The sequence below is a fragment of the Phacochoerus africanus genome, chromosome 1 (genome assembly GCF_016906955.1).
Source record: "Phacochoerus africanus isolate WHEZ1 chromosome 1, ROS_Pafr_v1, whole genome shotgun sequence".
Lineage (NCBI taxonomy): Eukaryota > Metazoa > Chordata > Mammalia > Artiodactyla > Suidae > Phacochoerus > Phacochoerus africanus.
In genome coordinates this window covers 34,428,848-34,456,798 of record NC_062544.1, presented here as the reverse complement: position 1 = coordinate 34,456,798, position 27,951 = coordinate 34,428,848, and the positions used below count along the sequence as shown (strand labels likewise).

The 27,951-nt window shown below is 41.7% G+C and overlaps 1 protein-coding gene across 4 annotated transcripts in view; it reads left to right on the top strand.

Annotated features, from left to right (window-relative positions):
* MAST4 (microtubule associated serine/threonine kinase family member 4) overlaps positions 1-27,951 on the top strand; it is a 182,475-nt gene that overhangs the window by 132,294 nt on the left and 22,230 nt on the right. For all 4 annotated transcript variants that reach the window (XM_047797712.1, XM_047797626.1, XM_047797873.1 and 1 more), the window contains exons 11-20: positions 177-262; positions 7,756-7,964; positions 10,369-10,507; positions 11,836-11,968; positions 12,874-13,039; positions 14,876-14,977; positions 20,600-20,722; positions 20,886-20,998; positions 22,827-22,954; positions 23,592-23,827. In XM_047797712.1, the coding sequence (XP_047653668.1) occupies positions 177-262; positions 7,756-7,964; positions 10,369-10,507; positions 11,836-11,968; positions 12,874-13,039; positions 14,876-14,977; positions 20,600-20,722; positions 20,886-20,998; positions 22,827-22,954; positions 23,592-23,827 (1,435 nt within the window). The remainder of the gene's footprint in view (positions 1-176; positions 263-7,755; positions 7,965-10,368; positions 10,508-11,835; positions 11,969-12,873; positions 13,040-14,875; positions 14,978-20,599; positions 20,723-20,885; positions 20,999-22,826; positions 22,955-23,591; positions 23,828-27,951) is intronic.

Sequence of the window (27,951 nt, the reverse complement as noted above, 5' to 3'; positions counted from 1 at the left end):
AGCCCTGCTCTGGAAAATTGATCTTTAAAGCTCTTCCCCCAGGTTCCTTTGGCTAGAAGGCTGCACTTCAGCATATGAAACAATGGAGCCTATCACTCAAATATTAGTTATTTTGCTGCTAAAATCATTCCCTTGAATTCTGAGCTATTTTTTAACTTGCACGTTTTGTCTCCAAGAGCTCTAATGCTTCCCTAAAACTTCGAAGGAAACCTCGGGAAAGTGATTTTGAAACGATTAAATTGATCAGCAATGGAGCCTATGGGTGAGTGATTCAAGAAAACTCTCTATTGTATTTTATCACACCTGAGTTATATATTCTTCACATTTATCTTATGCCAAATAGATGTCATTGGGGATGTTAGTGTTCAGATCACTGCTTCCTCATTGCTGGGTCTAAAGTGAAGCCCACATGGTTTTTCATTGGATACCCCAACAGAAAACAGTCGTGTGATCTGGGAGTTATTTTAGAGGACTGGAGAGGAAGATTTTATAAAGTAAAAACTTAAAAGGAAAGAAATATTTTATATATGCTTGTTTCCATGTGGATACACACATCTGCGCATCTGGATACATATTAATGTGTACCTTTGAATATATATATATATTGAATATATATATATATATATGTAAGTTCGTCTATAGTGTTTCTATTTGAGAATTAGCCAGTACTTCTAACCATCAGTCTTAAATAAAAAGGCTGATTAAAAGTACTTAAACAAAAAGACGGGTTAAAAATTCAAAGCGCTGCACTTCTTTTAGTCTTTATTGTACATTAGGAATTTTTTTTTTTTTTTTTTTTGGCAATCGAACACCATGCTATAACTTGATCACATTAGTGTTGTGATTTTTTTTTTTTTTTTTTTGCTTTTTAGGGCCACACCTGCGGCATATGGAGGTTCCCAGGCTAGGCGTGGAATCAGAGCTACAGCTGCCAGCCACAGCCACAGCCTCGCAGCATCTGAGCCATGTCTGTGACCTACACCAGAGCTCACAGCCACGCCAGATCCTTAACCCACTGAGCAAGGCCAGAGATCGAACCTGTAACCTCTTGGTTAGTAGTCAGATTCACTTGCACTGCACCACAATGGGAACTCCAATGCTGGCTCTTCCTTGATTTGTTTTTATAAACACATGATTTCCTTCCCATGTGGCATAGGGTCAATACTGACAAGATCCCTCTGAGTCACTAATAGTTTGGGAAGGTAATTTATACACAAACTCTGTCCTGATCCATTTTAGACAGCCCTGAACTCTAGTTTAATTAAGTATTAATCCCAATTCCATCTGTAGGTGGAGAGCAATAAACAATCCCCTAGACATTTATTGCCATTTATCATACACACGAGCAGGCGAAATAGGAACGATTTTTGTTATGCCACAAGGGATGTGTCTCCTTACGATTTTTTTTTCACCTCTAATATTTTCCACACCATTAACTCAGTGAAGAACGTAAATATTTGTGAGTCCCTTCTATGCTTCACTGATTTGTTTTCAGGATTATGTCAAATGGCATATTTCCCAATGTGGCTTCTAAATGCTTTCTGGTATTTATTTCTGCAGTATTTTATTTATTTCAAGGACCTCATTGAAACTCTTCTGCCCAGGAAAATTGTTTTAGCATGCAGTTGTTTGTGGGTCTTGTTTGTTTATTGTTGGCTTTTAGTCCCTTTTAGTTCTGGATATCATCTGAGGATTTCTTCTTTGATTAGGGAGAAGACTGAACTCTGATTTAAGGGATCTGTGGGTTTGAGCACTGCTCAATTTTATTGGCAGTGGAAGTCTGAATAGGATTATCTGTGAAGCACCACTTATACAATTTGGGCATATATCTTAGCAGTATTTGGAGTTCTAATTGGTTGAGTAAACTCATTTGTAGTGCAATTAAACCACTGTATAGTAGATGAGGTATATCACACTTTGGGGAATGGTTGGGAATATACAAGAAGTTAAACAAGCTGTGAATCAGTAAACACCCAGGACGCAGGCCAAGTCATTAATAGGCTTACAAGCTGCCTTCGGGAGCCTCTGCTGATCAGCCAAACTTTTTCTTTTTTCTCTTTTGCTCTTCTCTGAGTTAATATCTCATTACATTTTTGACAGATTTCCTCTATGATTTAATTATTTTTAATTTAAAATTTGGATGAAGCTACACCCACTGGCCCATCCAGTCAAGATGCTGATAGTGGGCTTGTATGAATGGGCTGAACTGATAGATTACCTGCAGGTCCATGAATTGGAGCCATTTGAAGCTTTTTTGAGCATCCGTGTAATCAGGTCCTCTGCTCACATCCGTGAGTAGGAGTGACACTCATCCTGTGACTTTTCAAAAACCAATTATGCCGGGAACTAACTCTCTTATTACAAAGAGCTATAACACATTGTGGTTTTCTCCACATCTTCCTTAGTGACAACTCGTGGTATAAAGCCAATTTGCCAATTGGCTAAGTACCCACTTTGCTTCTCTGTTTAACAGGTTTCAGATCCCTGACTGAAAGCTAAACTTCCCTTCATGCCAACTTAGCACTTATAGAAAGCTAACAGTGTGTGGCAGGCGCTGTACTAGTCTCATTATATCTGTTCTCTTCTCCCAAGACCTTGTGAGGTGTTGATATTACTTCCACTTAGATGTGGGGAGAGGCTCAGAGCCAAGGTCACACATACTCCAACTCCATGCCCAGCTCTTTTTCCCCACGTGCCATTCTCAGTTGGAGGAATCTGAATCGGGGTATAGAAGTCCTCTTCCCCTTGAGCGCTGCCACCTGGGTTTTTAAATTACAATTTCAAATATTATCAAAGTGAAAGGATAAGATTGACCTGAAAATTTTAAAAGTAAGAAAACTGCATTTGAAAGGCACCTCGTGCATCTTCCCCAGTCATGTTCCTTTCCAGCCTGGCTGCATGTTCTCTTTTTAACCCTCCAAGGATGGGATTGTTTATCTGAGAGTCCAGGTGGGCAGGTTGATGGGTGCTCCCTTTTGATAGCCTTTTTTCTCAGCTTCCCCCCCAACACATGCACTGTCCTTCCCTTTGCTCACCAGGATTCATGTAGCAGGCTCTCAGATTCCTGCATAATTTTATACACACAAGACATTCTCCCTCTAGATAGGACTGATTCATTCCTCTCTAGATCCTGCCGGCTTCCTGCTCTGTTTCTCCCTTCTGCCATCTCAGTTGTGGGTGGGTGGAGTGATGCTTGGCTCAGTGAGAACGAGGGTCCCTGATGGCCCCTCCCCATGCATCACCTCCCCCCTTAGGTTTTCCTATTCATGGGGCAGTCAGAGTAGGAAAGAGAGATAGAAGCAGGCTTTTCAAAGAAGGCAGCTCGGGGCCAGAAAGCAGAGAAATGGGGGCCTGAATCAGTTCAGTCTAGTCTTATAACCCTGGAGGATTTGTAGCTCTGCTTACAGTGGTTCAGTGTCTATCTGTCTGCTGTTTAATCTCTGTTTCTCTTTTTCAGACTCTCCCTCCCCCGACTGACTTGAGTAGATTGGGACACATTTACAGGAAGGGAGGAAACGTATATGTGACAGACAACACAAATTACTAAATAGATTTCAGCATTAGTAATAATATTCCCAAAGCAGTACAGAAATGTAAAAACAGAACCTATAGCAAAACAAGCAAAAACCTAGCTACAGGGAATTGTAATTAAGTCTAGTTGACTTTTGCAACTTGATCAATATATGTTATGTCCTGAGGCACTGCTACCTCAAGCTACCTATAGGATTAATTTCAACTGGTTTAGGTAACTTTCCCTAAGGATTACCTGATAGTTTTTAGTACAATAGCAAGGGAAAGCAGAAAGTCAAATAGAAAGTCAAATCAAGTTTTTGGACCCAAAAATCCGAGTATACAGATTGAAGTCCTTTTATACACAGTTCTTAGTGTAGATGCTGGTCAAATTGTGCCTGAGGCATCTTTCTTTTTTTGTCTTTTCTTTTTCTTTCTTTCTTTCTTTTTTTTTTTTTTTTTTTTTGGTCTTTTTTCCATTTCTTGGGCCACTCCGCAGCACATGGAGATTCCCAGGCTAGGGGTCCAATCAGAGCTGTAGCCGCCAGCCTACGCCAGAGCCACAGCAATGCGGAATACGAGCCGCGTCTGCAACCTACACCACAGCTCACGGCAACACTGGATCCTTAACCTGCTGAGCAAGGCCAGGGATAGAACCCACAGCCTCATGGTTCTGTCTTTTCTTAAAATCGTGTCCAACCATATTCTTTTTCCTTCATTTCCTCTTGCTCTCCACATACTGCAGAGCAGTCATTTATGTAAGAAATGGTGATGCTTGATTGAAAATCAAAATGGCAACCTACTGATATTCTAAAAGTGAAGTCGTATATCATTTGTCTGGAGGTCCCGAGCAGTAAACCTACTCAGTATTAAATATTGAAAGAAGAGATGGCAAGTGAGCTGTATTCTGATTGACTCTCAAGAATAGGCAAGTGCTGGAGTTCCCTTTGTGGCTCCGTGGTAACGGACCCATCTAGTATCCATGAGGATGTGGATTTGATCCCTGGCCTCACTCAGTGGGTTGAGGCTCCCGTGTTGTCTTGAGCTGTGGTGTAGGTTGAAGTGTGGCTCAGATCTGGTGTTGCCATGGCTGTGCTGTAGGCTGGAAACTGCAGCTTCAATTCAACCCCTAGCCTGGGAACTACCTTAGGCTTCAGGTGTGGCCCTAAAAATAAAAGAGAAAGAGAGAGAGAGAGAAAGAATAGGAGAGTGAGTATATTAAGATACTGGCTTTTTCCTTTTCACATTTTCAACTCTAAAGTTCATTTTAAAAGATAGATTCTCTATGTCAAAACTCCCTCTTCAAGATAATATCTACCAATGCTTGGCTCTAATCTCAGGGGAGGCCAAGTTCTTTTCTGTGCTGCCTTTGAATCCATTTGTCCTGCATATGGAAGTTCCCAGGCGAGGGGTCAACTTGGAGCTGCACTGCCAGCCTATGCCACAGCCACAGCAATGCTGGATCCTTAACCCACTGAGTGAGGCCAGGGATCAAACCCACATCCTCATGGATACTAGTTGGGTTCATCACCACTGGGCCACAGCAGAAACTCCAGTTAACTAGCCTTTTGATGTAAGACCTTTATAAGTCAGCCAATAGAAACCATACTTATATGGTCATTCCTGGGTACCTGAGGGGGGTTGTTTCCAGGACCCCCTTCGGATTCCAAAATCCACAGATGTTCAGGTCCTTTATATAAAATGGCATCCTCCAATATACTATAAATCATCTCTAGATTATTTATGATGCTTAATACAATGTAAATGCTGTATAAATAGTTGCCATTGTGCTAATTCAAGTTTTGCTTCTTAGAATTTTCTTTAATTTTTAAAGAATATTTTCAGTCCTCAGTTGTTAGAATCTGAAGGTGCAAAAGCCATGAATATGGATAGTTGACTATACTATGTTGTTTGTTTTCCACTTTTAGCTTCTTTACAGGTGAAGCAAGAACTTGAAGCAATCAGAATGCAGGAATCTAGGTTTTTTATTATTTTCCCAACATTTGGAAATAATCTTGCTCGTTCTAGATCAATAGGCACTTTATTTCACGTCTCACATTTATCAGTACTTTCCCAACTATTCCGTTCCGTTTTCTTGTAAACCATGATACTTTCTCTTTTCACACTCTTGTTTCATCAGTTTAAATATTTGTTCAAATTAGTCAGTCATGATATCAAGCCTAGCCGGAAGAACAGGTTGGAAATAAACCCAGCTGGCAGGAGCCTGAGTGTCTGGGCATCATGAAGAGGATGCCTAGCCCTTGTGGAGAGCAGTGAGCCCCCAGCTGGCCAGCTCCCTTGTCCATTTGCTGTAAAGCAGGAATAACAGCACCAGGTTATTCTTCGTGGTGATTTTGCAGAGTATGGTTAAAACAGCTTTTTACAATACAGGGAATGAAGAATTAGAAGAACAGAGAAATGAGGAGCAAGAAAACAGAGTAAAACTAATATATATATATGTGTATATATATAATAATAATAATAACAGAAAAAAACCCAAACCCCCCAAAAGACAAACAAAGAAATGTTTAAACAGAGACTTTCAAAATGTGTGATTTTGTGAGTGAAGTGAAAAGATGGATACAATGAAAGGATAAAGACGTACACACTTGAAAGAAAGATGAATTCCTAGTTGAACGCTTAAGAGGAAAACTTGCATATGGATTAAACTGAGATTGAATTTACTAAGATTTATGCAAGGGGGTCACCTTGACATACTGATTCAGCAGGAATACAGGGTGTCCCAGTCCCCCTCCTGTTTGTTTTTCAGGAGCAGCGAAAATCCGTAGTGGCAAGTGCATTTCAGGGAACCCCTTGTTTAGGAGGCAGACCATTGGATGCACTTTACTGTGATCGATCACTTTTTAAGTAAAACATTACTTAGTTGATCATTGCATTGGTGCAGGACAGCCTCATATAAACTATTACACACTTCTAATGACAGATGGTTCCTTAGGTAAGTTATTAATTATTTGAGCATTGCCTAACCTGAGAGTTCAAACCTGTTCTCCCTCAACAATGAGACAAGTGGGAGTAACTTAGGAGAAAAGGAACCCATCCCAGACATTTTCCTTGTTGCTCACCATTTCCAGGTGCAGTTTTGAAGGATCCTCCTCATAATTACCTCTTTTCTCTACATCTTTTGAAGCTTCCAGGAGACCATTGTCTTGACCTACGTAGAATTCTCTCTGTAGAGTATTGGGGTGAGGCTTTCTGCAGAAATTCTGTGCCACCTGCTCATTTTACAGTAAAGGTGCCAGACACCTCAGCCATTGGTCAGATGGACCAGAAATGCAGTGTACTGTGGACCCCCTTTTGAGGCAGGAAATGCACTTCCTGTTGAAAAGAGGCTTAGGTGTAATTCATGCTGAGGTCTGTAGTGAGGAAATAGGCTAGTCTGTTGCAGGGAGGGCAGCCTCATATGACCTTTTACACACTTCTCATTTATCTGGAGAGTTCTTTGAGAGTAAGTTACCCTCAAGCTGGAAGCTGGTTACTTTAAGAAGCTATGGTCTGAGGGGCGTTCCCGTCGTGGCTCAGTGGATAACTAATCCGACTAGGAACCATGAGGTTTCGGGTTCGATCCCTGGCCTTGCTTAGTGGGTTAAGGATCCCGCGTTGCCACAGCTTTGGCATAGGCCAGTGGCTACAGCTCTGATTGGACCCCTAGCCTGGAAACCTCCATATGCTGCAGAAGCGGCCCAAGAAAATGGCAAAAAGACAAAAAAAAGAAAAAAGAAAAAGAAGCTATGGTCTGTGGCCCTTTTTTGTAGATCCCATGGGTATCATATGGAAAAATACTTGTTTTAGTTAATTGTGAAGAAATGCCTAACTGATATCTAATGCTAGAAAGGAACTTGCTCAGGATATGTATGTACTTTTGTTCATTATTTCCTGTTCTAATTTATATATCAGGTTTTTTTCTATTTATGGAAAACTGAAAACAGCAGCTAGCTATTGGAAAATATCTCACTCTGGAGACTGTCCATTTCCTTAAGCAGTGAAGATGAATTTGATGCCTTATGTGTGACGTGTAACCTTTATTGAAAGAATTAAAAAAAAAAAAATCTAACCAAAGGACTTTGGCCTAAAAAGGGATGTTTGTAGTTGCCAGCATATCTTGTGAGCCAAATCCTGGCTGCCATGCAAACTTAAAAAAAAAAAAAAAAGTGGATGATCACGTAGTTTACTCTACCCAGGAGCGTGGACTCTTCCTGCGAATCCCAACTCTTGTCTCCTTTTCAGGGCAGTCTACTTTGTTCGACACAAGGAATCCCGGCAGAGGTTTGCCATGAAGAAGATTAATAAACAGAATCTCATCCTCCGCAACCAGATCCAGCAGGCCTTTGTGGAACGGGATATCCTGACTTTTGCAGAAAACCCTTTTGTTGTCAGCATGTATTGCTCCTTTGAGACAAGGCGCCACTTGTGCATGGTCATGGAATATGTGGAAGGTGAGCCAGTCTCTGACCCAGAGGAGACGACACCTGTACCCAGAAGCCACAGGCTCATTTGTGTGGCTGACGCATTCTGCATTTGTGCCACACACTGGTTGTGTCCATGTAGGAACTGAGGCCAGGCGGTGAGATGGCTGTATTCCCAGTCATTATCTTCCAGTAGTAATTGCTTGTAAAGTGCCAGCTCTACTATAACAAAGGGAAAATTAGTGCTGTTTGGGAAAAGCTTGTTTTCCTTTTTTAATAACATTTCATCCTAAGTACCTCCACTCAATTGGTCATTAAAATTAGAATATAGGTGATAGGATTTTTTTCCTACTTAATTTTTTATCACATATCATAAAAACATTCATTACAGTGGATCTTCTTAAAGAATGTATTAAAAATACATCTTTTTTGCTCTATGGTATGAGGTGAAAAATGAGCTAGGAGAAAGATACATTCAAGAAAATCTTGCTTTTTGACATTCCCATTGTGACTCAGCAGTAATGAACCCAACTACTACCCATGAGGAGGTGAGTTTGACCCCTGGCCTCCCTCAGTGGGTTAAGAATCTTGCATTGCCTTGAGCTCTGGTGTAGGTCACAGACGTGTATCGGATCCCACATTGCCGTGGCTATGGTGTAGGCGTGTAGCTGCAGCTCCAGTTCAACCTCTAGCCTGGGAACTTCTATATGCCATGGGTGTGGCTCTAAAAGAAAGACAAAAAAAAAATATATAAAATCTCACTTTTGTTTAGTTTTGTTTTGGCTTTTTAGGGCTGCACTCATGGCATATGAAGGTTCCCAGGCTAGGGGTCAAATTGCAGCTGCAGCTGCTGGCCTATGCCAGAGCCACAGCAATGTGGGATCCAAGCTGTGTCTGAAACCTACACCACAGCTCACAGCAACGCCAGATCCTTAACCCACTGAACGAGGCCAGGGACCGAACCTGTGTCTTCATAGATGCTGGCCAGATTCATTAACCCCTGAGCCACAATGAGAACTCTAAGAAAAATCTCACTTTTACTCTAAAAAAATAATACAAAACAGAAACAGACTCGCAGATATAAACAAGTTTGTGATTACCAAAGGGAAAAGGGGAAGGAGAGGTATAAATTAGGAATATGGGATTTAATAGGTAGACACCACTATATAAAATAATAGACAACGATTTATGGTATAGCACACAGGACTATACCCATTATTTTGTAATAACCTATAATTCTGTAATTGGAAAGAATCTGAAGCTGTACACCTAAAACTAATACAATGTGGTAAATCTACTATAGTGTAATTAAGGAAAAAAGCCTAATTTGTTTCCTTCTGGAAGTTTCTGGTCTACCTTTTAAATGCTCCAAGTAATCTTATTTCCATCACTTTTACATTAAATTTTTCTGTGTTTCAGTAGCCATGACTTATGGACATAAACAAAGCTAATGAACAGATAAGCAAGGGCCAAAACAATTTTCAAAGATCTAATTTAAGCCCTTGTAATTATTTGAACTGAATTCCAAAAATTTATAACTTGAGGAAACATTAAATATCATTTTCATTTTACAGATGAATGAGCTGAAACCCAAGAAGAGGGAGGAATTAGTAGATGTTTAGTGGCAGATACAAGACAGAAACATAACTTAGGTGATTTTCACCTGTTGTTCTTCTCACCACACCAGTACATTGCATTATTAACTTTTGTTGTGGTTATTTTAACCACAGTAATTAATATTTATCACACATTTAATATGTGTGGGCAGCATCCAAATTCTATACATAGATTACCTCGTATCATCCTTACAATACAAGGGATGATGAAAGAACCAAGATTAGTTTGCCTAAGATGTTCCCACCTGGAAGAGTCAGAGCTGGGATTTGAACCCAAGTGGCCTGATTCCAGAATCCATGGTTTTTGTTTTTTTTTTTAATTTTGATTTGAACAGACATTTATTTATTTATTTATTTTAATTGTTATTTCCCCAATCCATGTTTTAAACTGGATTATTTTCACTTGTCACTGTGCTCCTAAAACACATGATCAGTTCCTCACATTTTAGTTTCACTTTGGGCCAAATCTGCTCTCTTATGAGCACTCTTTCTTAAATAAAAATCTGTGTTTGAATTCTGTGGCTCAGCGGGTTAGGGATCCAGTATTGCCACTGCTGAGACTCAGGTCGCTGCTGTGGCACAGGTTTGATCCCTGGCCCCAGAAATTCCAAGCATAGCCAAAAAAAAAAAAAAAAATCTTGATTTTCCTCACGTCACATCTTAATTAGAAACATGATTACCTAACCCAGTCTCCACTTAGGAACTGAGGTACTGTGTTTCTGAACAGAGACTATTCTGCTTTGAAGTTGTGGAATCTAAACTGGTGGTCTTGAGTGCTAGCTGGCGCTGGACCTGCTGTTTTTTCTTACGTCTTACAGGGGGCGACTGTGCTACCTTGATGAAGAACATGGGTCCTCTCCCTGTTGATATGGCTAGGATGTACTTCGCCGAGACAGTCTTGGCCTTGGAATATCTACATAATTATGGAATTGTTCATAGAGATTTGAAACCCGACAAGTATGTACACTGACGAAACATATGTCTTTTTTTTCCATATGGTACAGAAAGTTTTCTTATAAAAATGTTTTCTCTCTTAATGCTGCCCTGCACATTTAAAAATTCTCCCATAATGTTCCCAAATGAGTTATTTGTAACGGCATATATGATAATTTTTATATAACCTTTTTTAAAGGCTGTGATGTTTATAATAATAGCTTATAAAAGCAAAAGAAAAAGATTAAAAAGCCAGGGTTAGTTAATTTTTTAAAGTGTTTTTAATTATGTAAATAAGAGGTACAGAAAACACTATGAATTGTTTTCTGGATAGTTTCTGCATTTGGGATCATACTTAGATAATTCTTTTTTACTCCTAGATGATATATGTTATATTCTATTCCATTTTATTCACAGTTTCATTTTTTATTTAATTTTTAATCCGCATGGAATTCATTTTGGTGTCTGATTTGAGATACAGATATACCGTTTTTCCCCAAATGACTAGCTATTCATCTTGACACCATTTATTAAATGTTTCATGCTTTCTCCACTAACTTGAGATGCCTCTAGAAGTATTACCTATTAGTATGGAAAGATTTTAAGGGTGCTGAAGATTTTTGTGACAAAATTAACTTATGATCATTCCAGAAAATTTGGGAAGTACAAAAAGAAAAAATTTCATTCACTGCATTACCAAACAAGGACAACCATTAGAATTTTGGCATGTGTCCTCCCAATAGCTTTATTTTTTTTAAACTCCTCTACTTCTTTAATTTTTTAATTAATTAAATTTCATTTTCCACGGAAAATGAAATTTTAAACTGTAAGTTCATAAAGCTCTTGCATGTGTAAAAATGTAGGTTTTGTGCTTAATGAGTAGAAACTTAAATTCGAGCCAGAAGTTGAAATCTGAAACAATGGTACATTTTTCATCCCAGTTCTTTATCTTGTCTCATTTGAATCACAGATTTGTTGCTTATCTTAGTTGCTAATGTGTGACATAGGATTATTGGTAGCCCTTTCTCTGCTCTTTTCTCATTCTGAAAATGGAAGCATGTCGGAGGTCCATACTTAAATTTTTCTGAGAGCTTCAGGTTGTAGATGGTTCTGTATGTGGCAGCCCCAATGAAGTTGAGCTGGACCCCCGTCTCCAGCCCTCCCTTGTGAATTACACACAGCTGCCAGACACATATTTAGCATCTTTGTGTGACTTCATCTCTTCACAGGCTGGGTTTTGTAATAAAGTTGATACTCAACAGTCTTGTAGGTTGACAGTGGGAGAGAGAAAAGGAAAAAGAAAAAATGAGCCTCAAAGCAAGTGTCATAATATATGTCCTTCTACCTCCTAGTTTGTTGGTCACCTCGATGGGACACATAAAGCTGACAGATTTTGGATTATCCAAGGTGGGACTAATGAGCATGACGACCAATCTTTACGAGGGTCACATTGAAAAGGATGCTCGAGAGTTCCTGGACAAACAGGTAAGCTTGTGTGCTGCTGGGTTCCAGAGAGAAATAAATACAAAGTACAGCGTTGCCAGTGAAAGTCAGAATCGACTTGCCTAGGCCATCTTCACGTTAGTGCTGGGACTTAGATGTCTGTATAAGCCTTACATTTAATACAGTGCAAATTGCTTCCATTTTTCTCCCTGGGCCTCTTAGAACTGTCTGTCCTTCCACATTCCTCCCCTAACATTATGGTCTATTAGTAAGATGAATGATCTAATCGCACGCAAGTGAGGGTGTGAGAGAAACAAATGGAAAATTGTTTTTGTAAGGAATTGAGGAGTCTCTGTAGAGTCCTCATGAAACTCATGAGGCATCGTACAATCAAGGGTGCTAAAATCGGAGCCATGGCCCATTTCCCTTTAAGCATGCCTCATTACCATGTGCCCACAATCTGCTCATTGTACACTTAAGGTGAATACATCTCAGCTGTCATGCTTTTCGGAAGTAACCAGGATGTGAATATACCTCGGCCATGTCAATGCTAAAAGTATTTCTGACAGTGACACATACAAAAAAATATATATATATATATTATTTTAAATGTAAGGATTACAATTTTTTTAATATGATAAAGTCAGTCAAACTACCTGAAAGGATCAAACCCTCCATTTGCAATTAGACATTACACATAATTTAACATTAGAGCAGCCTTTTAAACTTTGCTTTATCTGTTATTTAAGTGTAATTCATCGCCTTTGGCATTATAAATACTGCCTTGGAACTGCTGTTCTTTAGTTCTTTGCCCAGTGTGTGGTTCCGTGTGGTTCCATGTGGTTGAGCAGGTGCACTCTGGGCAAAATAATTGATAGTTATCCATCTTGCTCATTTTAATTCATGTCTAATATTCCAATTATTTGAATATTTCAATCATCTTTTAGGTCTGTGGGACACCTGAATACATCGCACCAGAAGTGATTCTGAGGCAGGGCTATGGGAAGCCAGTGGACTGGTGGGCCATGGGGATTATCCTCTATGAATTTCTGGTTGGATGCGTGCCATTCTTTGGGGACACTCCAGAAGAGCTATTTGGACAAGTCATCAGTGGTAAATATCATCGGGAATTATCTTTAAACCACTGTTGGGAAGCAGCTATTTAATGTATTTCTGCGGAGCATTGCTGTTTTTACTACTAAAATGTTAACCTGTATCACACAGTTTAGCCACCAAATTAAAAGAACTCACTCATCATAGCACATAACCGACTTAAACCATCTCATGAGAGCAATATGTGTTGGAAATTGAGCTGAAGCAGTTTTGTTAACATGGAATTTGGAAATGTACTAGCGATGTAACTGATTTTTATGGTGTGCTTCTCCTGCAAAAGAAATTGGTGTGGGATTTGCAAATGATTTCACTGCTGTCCAGCCTTGCTTTCCATAGCAGGAAAGTTGCACCAGGGAAGAGAAGGTTAATGTGGGTAACATTCACATAAATGGGAAAAATGGCTAATGGCACAGTGAAGAAATTAACAAAAATGTAATAAACCCTAAAACAAATGTCTACCAAATAATAAATAATGAGAATGGGGAGGAAGCAAATTTCATCCACAGATTGTTAATGATTTCATTGGTAGTTGTTATGGTGTAATGTTATTTCGTAACAGCTGTTCATCTTTCATTTAAATTCAATAACCTTTAGATCTTAACCTGCAAGCTGACCCTAACTATTGTTATGCGGCTTGTGGCAAAACTAAATGATAATTAAATAGGCTCTATTCCTACCCTACCTGCTGTTTTTATAAGTTTCCCCCAAGCAGCGATCAAAAAGCTTCTCTTCCTCACAGTTTGTCAGTCAGCACTCGCATCTTCATCACCCATCTCTGGACCATTTTGGACCGTGCTTACAGGGTCCAGGAGTGGAAATTGGGGGACGTTTCCTTTTACTGTGAGGAGTTCCTTAATTACAGCATTATGTGCCTTCACGGACTTTTGCAAGCCAGGCGTATTTGTAAACTTTAACAAAGTAGATTTGTGAGTTGCCTGCAGTGTATAACCCTTTTATACAATATCTGAGCTATTTATGGATTTATAACTAGGCTGTTTTCTGATCTACCAAGGCCTGACTAGCAAGAGGAATCAACTGTTTAATTAACACAAGCAGCAAATGCTGGCTTTGTTCTCTCGATGCCTTACGGCTCAGATGCATATGCATGTTTTATTTTCCAAATCAGATTTAAACTGCAGCAGAGGAAGCTGGAGGCAGGCACATGCAGAAATAACTCATGTTTTTTATTTCATTTCCGTGCACACACAGGCATGCACACCTATCTTCAGGCAAACCCCTTTAGAATGTAGAACATATTCTAATATTCATGACAGATTTTAAATACTTCCACTACTATGATTCCTTTGGATTTGGACTTTTCCTTTGTCTCTGGAAATAGCTATTTTTACAAAATTACTTTTTGCTTCTTGGAGCTAAAGAACTCTAGGGCTGTGGCCAGATTTTCAACTGAGGATGATAGGAGAGAAAATCTGACTCCCAGATGAGCCCTCGATGAGCTACCACCTAAAACACAGGTGTTTAGAGTTTCCACTCTATTGAGTCTTCTTAATAACTAGAGGACCAATTTGTAGTGAGTCAATTCTATCAAGGAAAAATGAATCAAAAAGGCAAATGAGAGGTGGTACTCATGGAAATATTCTCTCCCTGCCTTGTGGAAAGCTGTGCTATTCATTCCTTGTGAAATAGTGCTTCTCAAACTTGACTGGGCTCAGGAATCAAGTGAAGATCTTGTTAAAATGCAGACTCTGATTCAGCAGGTCTGGGGTGGGGCCTGAAATTCTGCTTTTCTAGCAAATACCCAGGTGCTGTCCATGCTGTTGGGACATGGACCACCCTTTGAGCAATGAAATTTTAAACTACGTTTCTTCCTTCTAGATGAGATCAACTGGCCTGAAAAGGATGAGGCGCCACCACCCGATGCCCAGGATCTGATTACTTTGCTTCTCAGACAGAATCCCCTGGAGAGACTGGGAACAGGTTAGAGCACATATGTTTTAATTTTGCTAATATGCGAGAAGTAATGTCAGCGTGGAGCACTCAGAGGGTTTTGTTTTTGTTTTGTTTTCTGCATGGGAAACATCTGTTGGTCGATGTAGAATATGACTACAATACATTATAACAGTAATATTTTGGATTTTTTTTCTGATTCACAGCAGTAGGTACGCTGGGAGGGCCAGCGACTATTGTTCCATTGTTTGTTTGTCTTCGTTTTTTGGCATTCTTGTTTTTGGCAAAGCAGGAATTATTTCTACTATGTTTCAGTAAATAAAATTTCTCTGGAAGAAAACCCCAAGGCCACATGTCCTAAAAAGCATGAATCGTACAAATTTGAAACGGAGGATTAGCGCTATAGAGGGTGTTTTTTGTTGTAGCTGTTTGGTGTTGTAAATATATATATATATATATCTCCCTAGAAGGATTTGGCCCAGCATGTTACTTTCTGCAGGGTTTGAAACAGGTTGTCAATACCTTGAACTAATTACTGGAAATGAGCACCTGCAGTTATACCAATGCCATCCCCTCCTGGCGATTGGCACCAGAGCCCAAGAAAGAGGATTAAAGAACATTGACTTACAGGATTAAGGAGATAGTAGATTTATTTCTTATGGATTATTTTTCCTGATTGTTCTGCTACCAGTTTTTTTGTTTTTGACAGCTCTTTTTCCTTTTCTTTCTTATGTTCTGAATAGATGGACTTAAAGGAGTTCATCTTGTGGCTCAGCGGGTTAAGAACCCAACATAGTGTCCACAAGGATGCAGGTTTGATCCCTGGCCTTGCTCAGTGGGTTAAGGACCTGTCAGTGCCTCAAGCTGTGGCATAGGTCACAGATGCTGCTTGGATCCAGTATTGCTGTGGCTGTGGTGTAGGCCAGTAGCTGCAGCTCCAATTCAATCCCTGGCCCGAGAACTTCCATATGCTGCATGTGTAGCCATAAAAAGAAAAGAAAAGAAAAGAAAAGAAAAAAAGACTAGACAGACTTAGAGATCCCAGGGTAGAGTCCTAGCCAACCCCAGTGTGTGAATTTGTCTAGATGAGACTAAATATTGAATGTACATACACATAACACACACACACCACATGCACACTGTATCCATGATTTCCATCAGTAAAAACTGTTGATGTGATGGGTTGTTTACTCTGAGCTATTTCATTCCACCCTGTTTTACTGGAAAGATCAGAAAGTCGTGAAGTGAGAACTCTCACCCATTTTACAACAGCTCCAAATCTGTATCTTACATTGTTCTCCACATCTGTTTAATTTCCCCAGTTGGAGGGCTCTGTTCTTGCTTAAGTATGGAATGCTATGCTACCTGGAGTTTATGACGATGCATTGAAATCCCTGGGCCCAATCTTTATTTTGTAAATGAAGTTTTATTGAAATGTGGCAATGCTGTTCACTCACATATTGTTTATGGCCAACCTCATTCCGCTCTGGCAGAGCTGAACAGTCATGACCAGCTGCGTGGCACACAAGGCCTAAGATGTTCTCTGTCTGGCTCTTTACAGAAAAATCTTGGAGACCTTGCATTAGAGAATCCAAGAAGTTTTCACATCAGGACTCAGTTGGGAAAGCCGATTTGAGTTGAGTTACATACTGGAGTACCATATGCTCTTTGCCTTTTTCAGTGGATGAGTGGGCCTTTAACTAGGAAAGGCAATATAGTGGACGTTTAGGGCATAAACTCTGGAGTCAAATAGCCAGAGTTTAAATCTGGCCGTGTGACCATGAGCAGGATGTTTTGCCTTTCTGTGCCTCACGTCATCATCTGCAAAATGGAGCTTATAATGAGTACCACTACCTCCCGGGGTTATTGTGAGGATAAAAAATCATCTACTCTGGCTCTTAGGACCAGAGGTGACACTGCCAGTATTGTCATTTTTTTTTCCCCCTGTATATATAATCTCATGCTTTCTCCTTTGGACATATGAGGCTTAGAAAGGGTGGTGGTGCCCCTACCTTTGAGCTAATTGAACTCTTTGAACAGAGTGTTTTATCTTTCCCTCCCACCCTATTTGGTTTTCCTTAAGTCTGAAGTGTCTAGGGAACTTGTTTCCCACCATCTGTGACCTGCAGTCAGATTTGCTTTAGTCGTTCAAGAGACAGGAGTAGCTGTCCAAGAATGGGTGTCACTGCTCTGTGTGGAGCAGAATTTTGAGGAGTGATTTTACTCACTCAAGCCAAATATGAGAAGCAGTGACATTTGAAGATTGTCCTTTATATATCCTAATCAGCTGTTCCAGAGAAATGATGTCCTAAGGTATGGCTAAAGATAAGAATCAACACAGCCCTCTAAAGAGTTCCCTTCAGGGTTCCTGTGTCATTTTGGAGAGTTTTCCTACTTAATAATCTGCCCACTTCCCTCCTCTAAGAACACGTGGACTCTTGATTGGACTTGACTTAACAAGGCAGGCTGGGATGGCGGTCAGTGCATCCACGTTTATACATTATTTGCTGCAGGTTATCTCTGCACATTTCTCCTTGACCCCTGCTTTCAGTCTTTTTGGGGTTTGACAGTTTGAGAAATGAATCTCCTAGCAGAAGCTCAAAAGAGACATTTATAAGACCCTGCCCAAGCTCTTAGCCTTGTCAAGGAGTGCCTGCCAAACAGGCAGGGCCAACGTGACAGGTTCCAGTAGGGCCTGGAGAATGAGGCTGAGAATCCCGCAGGCCTGCCATGCTGCTTCCAATGACAGCGTTTTGGATTTAATGCATATTTAGCGGGCAAAATAATGCACCGTGAAAATGTGTGAATGCACATTTGCCCGAGAGACTAGAGAAGCTGAGAAAAGGAGTGTGAAGAACATAATGGATGTTTAAGAAACTTCTATGAAAGGAAAGAAAAGCTCAAGGGAGAGCATGGGTGCCAAAGCGTAGCTTGCAATTTGGGAACTTGTACTTGAACTCGACTTTTGAACTCGTAGAGATTTGAGTGGCAGCTGAGCCCATTGGACTTGAGAGCTGCCAAAATGTGACTGACCGCCCACTGCTGAGCCAGCTGGGAGATCGTGAGTCATCTCTTCATTGTCCAGCGTCTCAGTTTCCTAATCTATGGAAATGGGCATGTTCCACACCTCCCGGGATTTTTGTGATTTTTCTGAGTGTAGACACATTTGTGAAAGTGTCTGGGACATGAACATGTGCATAACAGGAGCTCAAGAAATGGTCACTTTCCCTTCCCTTCCTGACATGTGATGAGTTCCTGGGTCTGATGATTTGTATTTGGCGCATAACACCATCATCTGTGTTATACCCACAGTTGAGCCCAGAGTTAATTTGTCCCCAGTGCATCTCGTTGATTCTTTTGTTCCCCATCTCTCAAAAAAATGCATAAGAAACAGGACCCAAGGGTAAGCAGCTGCTTCTCAGAGGGATACCAAGGCCAAAGAGCGAAACTGTGGGCTGGGTCAGCCGTGGACTGGGACTCCGTGGGGAGAACCCATTTGTCATCGTCCACAGAGGTGAAGCAAAATGCTCTCACCAGTGAGGGTCTCAAAGGATGTCAAGTCGGGAGTGAAAACCCAGACCCTCTGGATGTGGTCTGCAAGTGGCCTTTGAGGTGTCGAGTCTAGAGGACTGTGCTTGTCTGGGTAAAGTTGAGTGACCTGGAAGTGTCACAGCTGTCACTGAGAGTGGCCCCATGAGCAGCCACAGAAGTGGCGGTCGTTGCAGTGTAGTGCGTGGTGGGCAGTAAGTAGCTCTTGGCTCTGGACCTCGGTGTCACTGGCATAGTGAGGGAGTTGGATCGAGAAATATTTAAGCCCTTTTAGCTTCTCCAAGAAAAGACCACTAGAATAAAACACCCCTGGCAGCTGTGTTTGGGGACATGGATCATGCTAGATGAAAACCAGGTGGCACAGAGGACGAGGGCGAGACTGTGCAGAGGTGCTCAGGAGTTGGCTGTTTGGCTCAGTTCCCCAGAATCAGCGATTGTGAAGCCATTTGCAGACGGATGCAAAAGAGATGCCAGGGTGGGATCCAAATTAAAACATGCCTCCCCTTGATGTGGCACGTGGCGCTATGGCACTGAGGATGGACCTGGGTGTTCTCCGACAGACCTTGGCTTGGCTGCTCTAACTCTTATTCACTGCTTGATCTTAGCCTGGTATTCTTTACTGCTTATCTTTACTGTCCCCATTCAGACATGGAGCCGATCATGCCTGCTTTGTGGGGTTCTTTTCCAACAGTTTAATTAAAGGAAACAAGTGGCCTCTGGCATCTAGTGTAGTACTTGTCCGAGTTGGCCCTCACACCACTGCTGCTAATGCTATTGCTGTTGGGACCAACATCAGACTTGAGTATTGTGCTGTAAACACTGGAAAAGCCTGGGTGCAGTTCTCGATGAAGATTCTAGTCAAATGCTTTGGAAACCATCCTCCCTTTTGGGTGGTGACTTTCCTACTTTGCTTTTTTTCTCTCCATTCTGTTGTTTTCAGAACAGTGGTTTTCCCTGGCTAGGTTTGGAGCTGTAGCCAGCCTGCCCCTTCAGCACCAGGGGCCTGGTGGGGCCTGAGTCACATCTGCGAACCTGACAGACAGCTCCCCCGCCCTGAGATCCAAGCCCATTTTTCATTCCACTTGCATTTCTCATCCCGTTCCTTCTGTACCCCACTGAGGACGGGATGAGAAGCCTGGGTGACAAGTGCATTCAAGAGGCATTTCCATCACACTTAGGGGAGCATCTCCTGGTAGGGAAGCTGATTAGACCCCGGTACTAGTCTTCAGAAATCTCTCTTCTCAGTATTATTTCAAGATGGATTCTTCTTTGTCTGCCCCCATCAACAGTGTATGTGTTGGTGGCAGGCAGGGACCTGATTCTCACACTGGGACTTTATAACATGTGTACCATCTTCTGTTTACCTGAGGGATCATATCATCTTTTGATGGGGCCTGCCCTTCAAAATCTCTCTTTAAAATCATGAACTGAATTAAAAACCTTGTTTCACTAAATTGTGTTCTCAGGCTCATGCGGCAAAAATAAGCCTAAAACTTAGGGACTTTGATTGATTTTCATTACACGCATTATAAATCCATCAAACAGGTTTGCCAGTGTCTTACTTAAGAAGCTGTAATCCGCAGAATCTAATTCCTACCAATGTTAATGAGCAATCCAATAAAATTGGTCACTGTTCTGTACTATTTAGGAAAAATTCACCTTTATTAAAATCTTACCTCCGGAGGAAATACTGCTGTGGACTCATTCTGCACCTTGTTAGAATTTCTTCAGATTTGTAATGAGCAAGTCTCCTCTGGGCCAGTGTGTGTCCACATCACCAGGTTCAGCGTAATGGGATTTTAAGTGGCTGCATCATTAACCTTTGAAAAATGGAGGAAGTCATGGAAAAATTAACAAAGAGAAACTGTGCCATAACAACTGCTGTTAGCAAAATCAAATCTCCCACTGATAAATTATGGGAAAATTTTTGGAGGTTTTGGTTTGCAGAATGAAAAACATTTCCATGATTTCTTTAGTTCACTTTTGATAGATTGTGGTTTTTTTTTTCTTTTTTTTGATGTTCTTAAAAACGGCTGTTTACCTTTCTGCGAGGACGATTTAACGCTTTTCCCTCTGTTCTTCCCCTCCACTGCCTACACCAAGGTGGTGCATATGAAGTCAAACAGCATCGATTCTTCCGTTCCTTAGACTGGAACAGTTTGCTGCGACAGAAGGCAGAATTCATTCCCCAACTGGAATCCGAAGATGACACAAGTTATTTTGATAGTACGTGCGTTATCTGACATAAAACATTATTTGGCCTTTACTTTGTAAGAAAATCAGCTCTGCTTTGGATAGGACCTTCCAGTCCTGAACCATCATTTTAAATATCTAAATTCAAAGCTGAAACTCTGAGTAATTGGAACTGTCCCCAAACATTTCCCTGCAGCTCGATCAGAGAAGTACCATCATATGGAGACTGAGGAAGAAGATGACACAAATGACGAAGACTTCAACGTGGAAATAAGGCAGTTTTCTTCATGTTCCCATAGGTTTTCAAAAGTAAGTGAAATGGGGCATAAACACAGAGGGCCTGCCCCCTGGCCAGGTAGTTGGTGTCTTGAACAGTGACACGGGACTGTAAGAAGCAGCTATGGTGTTTGGGGGCTTGGGGGCTTTTTTTAGGGGAAAAAGTGACCCCACCGTCTTGATAACCCAGAGTCCCTCTCCCCCTGTAGCAGTATTTTTCTCTGTTTCACTCTCTGCAGATTAGTATCTTTTTTCTTGGAGTCAGAGACTTGCTTCATAGTCACTCTTAGGAGCATGTGGTACCACCTATGTGCTGACTTTGCTTTGCGTGCCCTGGTCTAGCTCGGTGCCGGGGAGGCATCCTCCCGTTTCTTTCCTGTTATGATGGAGAATGTTGAGCTCATTGTGTTCGGAGCCCTCTCCTAGTATCCCACAGAGTACACCACAAAAGAGAAAGTCTAGTCCTTGTTTTAAGCCCAGACCCTTGGCCCCAGTTGACTGCAGAATGACAAAGTCTTATAACTGGTGATAGAAAATTCATGTTATATTCAAGAGTCAGTAGGAAGCCAAGCTAGAATTTTGGAAACGGTAGAAGATAAAATCAATGGAGAAAGATACTTTTTTTTTTTTATAATTTATATTTTTGCTGCTGGTGGTGAGATTTAAAAGATAAACAAAACACCTGGGAGTCCTGAGATGAGGCAGGGCCCTAGGAAGATGGAAATGAACCTAGAGGGCACCCTACCTTCCTTTTGCTATTTGCAGCCGCAATATATTTTCTGTTGCCATGGCATTTTCATGATTATGATGTAGCTTTTCTATAGCATTGAGTGATTTTAAAGCATTCTGCACGTTTTTCTAAGTGACTACCCAGAGTGTGGCCCGCACTGCCCTCCCTGTTAATAGCAAGGACATAGATGTAGGGATTTCCCTGGAGGGGATGCACAGGTCTGGCCCAGAGCCAGGACCAAAATTGCTTCAACAACAGGGAGCACGGGCTTTCCCAGTACCTGTCCTGTGGCCGCTCGAATCCAGCCCGCAAGCTCTGTTTCCTTCCCACTGTTCTTTAGCCACCTTCCTCCTAATCCCAGGAGATCATAGGTGGTCTCAGGGCCACTTCCATGGGAGCAGCCAGAGGCTGGATGTGGCAGTAATGAGTACTTCCTGGGCTGGGCTCTCAGCTCCTTATTTCACCTTCCATCTTTCCTGGGCGTCAGCACAGGTCCCAGTTTGCCTAAACTCTAATCCCCTTCAAAAATCCCAGGACCCACATAGGAAGCTGCCTGTCTGTAAATGTGATTTATAAGCCAAACGAACACCTCTGACTCATAATAACCAAATAGGCCCTGCATCTCTCGCCTACCCCTGACACGATTTGAAACAGGTCATTTATTCTTCTCTTAGCCCTCAGTTCCAATTCATTTTTTTCTCCTTCCCGCCCCTGACTGGTGGCCATTAAATCTTTTTCCCTGTAATTTTCTTTCTCGGATTGACTTCATGGTTAAAAAGTAATCTAACGTGTGCATTGATCCCAGGCCTAGAAACCCCAATGCATCTATGGATTTTGTTTGCAGATACAAAGTCCATGGTGAGATACGGTGAGAGGGTGGTGAATTCATAGCTCCCCACTGGAGAGAAAAAAAAAAAAAATTACACATTGACCACTCATCTCAGGATTCAAGAAAACAGCACTGGAAAGTACTGAATACACCGTCCAAATTCAAACTTTAGTCATAGTCTCAGGTTTTTCCCAGGATTTGGGGATTTGTTTTTTTGTTTTGTTTTGTCGTTTTGTTTTTTTTCTTTTTCTGACAAACCCTTTCAGGAAGATATTAATAAGCATTGCCTCTTCGCCTTGCAGGTGTTCAGCAGTATAGATCGAGGTACTCAGAATTCAGGGGAAGAGAAGGAAGACCCTGGGGAGAAAACCAAAAACACCACGTTGCCGTCCACGGAAACATTAAGCTGGAGTTCCGAGTATTCTGAAATGTATGTGAATTGCCTGTTAAGAAATATCATAAGCAGTAGCTCCCAGAACAGTGGTGCTTCAATGTGAGTGTGCATTTGAATCTCCTGGACAGGGAGTTCCCGTCGCAGCTCAGTGGTGACGAACCAGATTAGTATCTATGAGGATGTGGGTTCAATCCCTGGCCTCGCTCAGTGGCTTAAGAATCCGGTGTTGCTGTGAGCTGTGATGTAGCTCACAGATGTGGCTTGGATCTGGTGTTGCCGTGACTGTGGCATAGGCCGGCAGCTACAGCTCTGATTCGACCTCGAGCCTGGAAACTTTCGTGTGCCACAGGTGTGCCCCTAACAAGACCAAAAAATAAAAAATAAAAGGTGGGGGGAATCTCCCGGGGGCTTGTACCATCAGATTGCTGGGTCCATTCTCGGAGCTTCTGACCCAGGAGATCTGGGATGAGGGCTGAGAATGTATGTTTCTAACAAGTTCCCTGGGGATGCTGGTGCTGCTGGTCTGGGTACCCCCCTTGAAGAATTGCTGCCCTTGACATGTCTTGGTTAGGCTATCTCAGTTCCGCTTTGACCTGGTTTCTCTCCCAGTTCACCTGGAACACAGTTTCCTAGTGTGTACAGGTCTGTGACTTTGTTTTTGTTTTTAATTAAGGCAACAGTTATCCACATCCAACTCTTCAGATACTGAAAGCAACAGACATAAACTCGGTTCTGGCCTGCTTCCCAAACTGGCGGTTTCAGCAGAGGCAGAACAAGATGTGGCGGCTCCCCACCCCAGAGAGCTGCACGAGGAACCAGAAAAGCCAGCCCTTCCTCCTGCAGAGAGTGCTCAGGAGGAGCCTGAGGTCAGCACCCCAGCCAGTACCATCAGCAGCTCCACCCTATCAGGTAAGACCAGGGCGTGGTCTGCCATCCAAGCATCACCTACCACACTGAGAGGTGACTGTGGATGCTCACAGTTCCAGGCCTGGCCCAGTCTGGTAGTGACAATGGCCGTTTTGTGCTGCTAGACTCTGTCCGTGGCCCCACTTCTTGTGCTTGGTGATGGGCTCCTGAGACCTGAGGTCAGACGTCCCAGACACCTCTTTAGTGCATGGCCATGCAGGTGATGGGTCTTGCTTCACCTGAAAGCTTCACGTCTATAGCCGGGTTTCATATGGGTCCTTTGCAGGCCATTAGAACACCCTAGGGGCTCTGCTGTGGCTGCAAAGGCATGTCTCGTGGGGTTACATCTAACTCAAAGTTACGAGTGAGTGGCACTGTCGAATAGTCAAACGGTTGTGATGGAACATGATAGAGGATAATGTGAGAAAAAAATGTGTGTGTGTATATATATATGCATATATGTATATATGCATATGTATGTATATATGCATAGATATATACATATATATGTATGACTGGGTTACTTTGCTGTACAGCAGAAATTGACAGAACAATGTAAATCAACTATAATAGAAAAAATGAAGATTTAAAAAAAAAAAGCCAAATAGTCAAAATTCCTCTCAGCAGTGTCTTAAATCATCACCCATACAGTACAGTATAAGCCACTTGAAATGAGTGGTTGTTTCTTTGAAGGACTTGGTTTTTATTATGGGGCCACGTTGTACCCAATGACCAAGCTCCACCCTAGAGCCTCAGTCTGTGTGGCCAGATGCTTATGCACTGAGATTCACGGATGCCTTCCACGCATCTAGGCCTGAGAGAGGAGAGGGGAGTCAGAAAGAGCCACACAGTTCAAATTGGTGTCCTATGTGCATATGAGGCAGCTCCACCATGCACACGTTCCCCTTCCAGTCCCCGGGTGACTGGCGCAGAGACACTCCTGAGACGTCTTTGGTAGTGGGGGAGGCAGTCCAGGGGCTTGGGCCCTTCTGATGTTACTTTTGAGTGAGGTAAACCTTCCTGAGAACAGTAAGGGTCTCCACAGGTTCTTAACGTGCTTAATGCATCATGGTACTTGCATGCCTGTAATCACAGAGGTGTCCTCATTAGATGATCTGATTCGCACTCCCCTCGGAGCAAGCCCTTGAAGTGCATTTAAAATATTATTTGGTTTATAAAAATGTTATGCACAGCGCATCCTTCTACAGAGTAATGTGTATTTTATGCTTAAAAAATACATCGTGGATGTGGCTTAAGGTTGCCATAATAAATGTTTTCATTAAGCCATATTCAATATGCCATGTTGATAACCGTGAAGGATTCCAAGATTTCTCAGAACTTTTTTTTAACTAACTGAATATTAACAGTGTAATTTTCCTTTCGTTTTGTTTTGAATCATTTGCTGAAAACAAACTTTCCAGGCTGGGTTTCTTTTAGCCTCCTAAAAAAAGTCTCGTTCTGTGGAGCATTGCATGAGCTTAGCGTTGATCGTGAGGAATAATGATGTTGGGTTTTTTCCTTCTCTCTCTTCGGTTATGTTTCCACGTAGGATCATTCCACCTGTCCGAACTCTGTAAGAGCCAGGAGAATAGCAATGAAATAGTGTAGAAGCAAGACAGTGGTCTCAGATTCCTGACCATTTTTAGTTCATCTTGCTACTCAAATCAAATGAAGATATGTGGAGCGTTTTAAATTTCTGGTTATTACTAAGTTCTCACCTATTTCCTAGTTTATTATTTACTCTGAATGGAGTAGAGTTATCTCCATTTAAAATGTATTCTTACTATGATAAATTGTTTATTATCCCCTGGCCTCTTCAGCCTGCTTACTGTCAGAAAGGTAGGCGGTAGAGGGAGGGGAGTGGTGTCGAAGCATTTGATTGATGACTTTCATAATTAAAAAAAAAAATCTATGTCCTGCATGTATTTTGATTAATAGTTTCAAACCACCCATTTCTCCGTCTCCCCCATGTGCACACTAAAAATGATCAAAAGACCTTGGGGGCTGTAAGTACAGAATAGAGAGATGCACTGATTTGCTCATAGCGAAGGGTAATTAGGGATTCTGAAAACCGTGCCTGTAGTAAAATTAAATTTGTTGATTTTTATATTGCTCCACCATCAAAAAGAAAGAACCCTTGACATTTACAGAGCATTGAGGTGACATTACCCACCAATGGCAGAAAAGAAACACATGCTTTATACAGAGCTGGGAAACGAGATGGCGGAGGCAAGAGCGAGAGATGATAGGCAAGGATGTGGGGTATGCACAGCCTGGCATTTAGGGAAGTACAGCTTTATACCTACCTGTTTCTTTTTTCATGACTGCCTTGTATGTGGTGAAACATAAAAGTCTTGAAGTTTTAGGTGTGGTGCTCAAGTGCATCCAACACATTATTCATCGTGAAGAGATTCAGCTTTCCATGATGTACTTACTTGTCAATGATCCCATCCAAACCAAATCAGAATAGAGAAGGGAGTGTGTGACTTATCCCCAAAGTAAGCTCAAGATTTTTGCGATGAGATTTTTTTTTTTTTGATTTGTGAAGTTTTTTGTCAAGTCCTTTAGCAGCTGATTTCTTAGAGTAAATAGAACAGAGATACTGTTAAGTGGGATGGAGTTTGGTAAATAGAAGCAGAAAGACAGTTGCTGTTTACCGAAAGATTGTCTTCCTTTGTTGGTCAGCTGGGTGTCACATGGAAGTCCATGAACCTTTGCATCTACAGCACAGTAGGTGGTCAGGAGCTGTACCCTTTGTACCTAAAGCACAGTGGGTGGCCAGGAGCTGTACCATGCCCAAGTGCACTGAGCCAAGCCCCAGACTTCCCTTAGCTTGGACCCCACCTGTGGTGTCTGTGCCAGCTCTGTGAATAGGGCCAAACTTCACCTGTGTAGTCAAGTGATGTGTGTATAGCAGTATAACAGAAATGTTAGTTAAATCCAGTTAAGCCTCTTTCCTAGGCAAAGAATGTCATGGTCAGCACGTTAAAATGTGCTGGCTGGTCTTTCAAAGGATTGATTATAATGGTATTAAATTCTCTGTGTGGATTGTATATGTTAATGTGTGACTGTTGTTGATGATTTTTAAAGCACAAGGATCTTATAACACTTAGAAGGAAAAAGGAGATAAACATTGTTTTTTTCTGGACAAAGAGGTATTATCAGTGATTTTAAAAAGAAAGGGGAAAAACCCAGATAACTAGCCTATGAAAGAAAGAAACCAAAAGGGATGGTTGTTGGACTTTCCTCTGGGGAATTCAGCATGTCACTTCTGCTCAAGAACTTTCTTTACTCCTGGCATGTGCAGTGGCCAGGCAGATATCACTGATTTCCCAATCCTGCATGCTTCTACATGGTTATGTATTCTCTTATGTTCCTCTGATGAGGGAAGTCCTAATTTTTTCTTAAAAAAAAAAAAAAAAACCTCCAGTTTGTTTTCAGGATTAATAAAATTAAAGAAGGCTTGATGGATGGCTTAAAGGGAGACAGATCTTCCACTGGTCTAGGACTTGGGGGCTGACCAGCAGGTGGCACTGTCTGTATTCAAAGCCACGAAGATGGATCAAGCCATTGGGTAATGAAGTCAGGTGTCCCCTTGGTCTTGTCCTGTGAGATTTACAAGGAGCTTAGAGTGAAAGGAGGCATCTGGTGTGGGAGTTTGAAGGTGACGCTTGAGGCACTTTTCTGTAAGTTACGTACCTGAGCCTCCTGTGAGATCTGCCCTAGAAAGATGGGAGGAGATGACACAGGCATATGTCTCCATGTAGTGACTGAATGATGTCCACATGGCAAATCCCAGTATTCACAGCCACGCTAATGATGGTCATTAGTAGCATAGGATAATCAGTACATGATGGGTGGTCGTGGAGTTCATAAGGTGATGTTTGGTTCTCAGTGTGGCCTTTGATGGTGGGGTCGGGGGAAAGAATTGTCTCTACTAGGGTTGTAAGATACAGAGTCTAACAATTAATTACTCTTCTAGTTCAATGGAGTTGATTGCGAGTTAGCAGACTTGTGCACAAGTAGAATGAAATCTGAATGGATGTCTCTTCCGTCCTCCTTCCTCTGCATCAGCATGCTCACACCAGTCACGTGTTTTTCATATTTGCCTGACACCACATGGACTC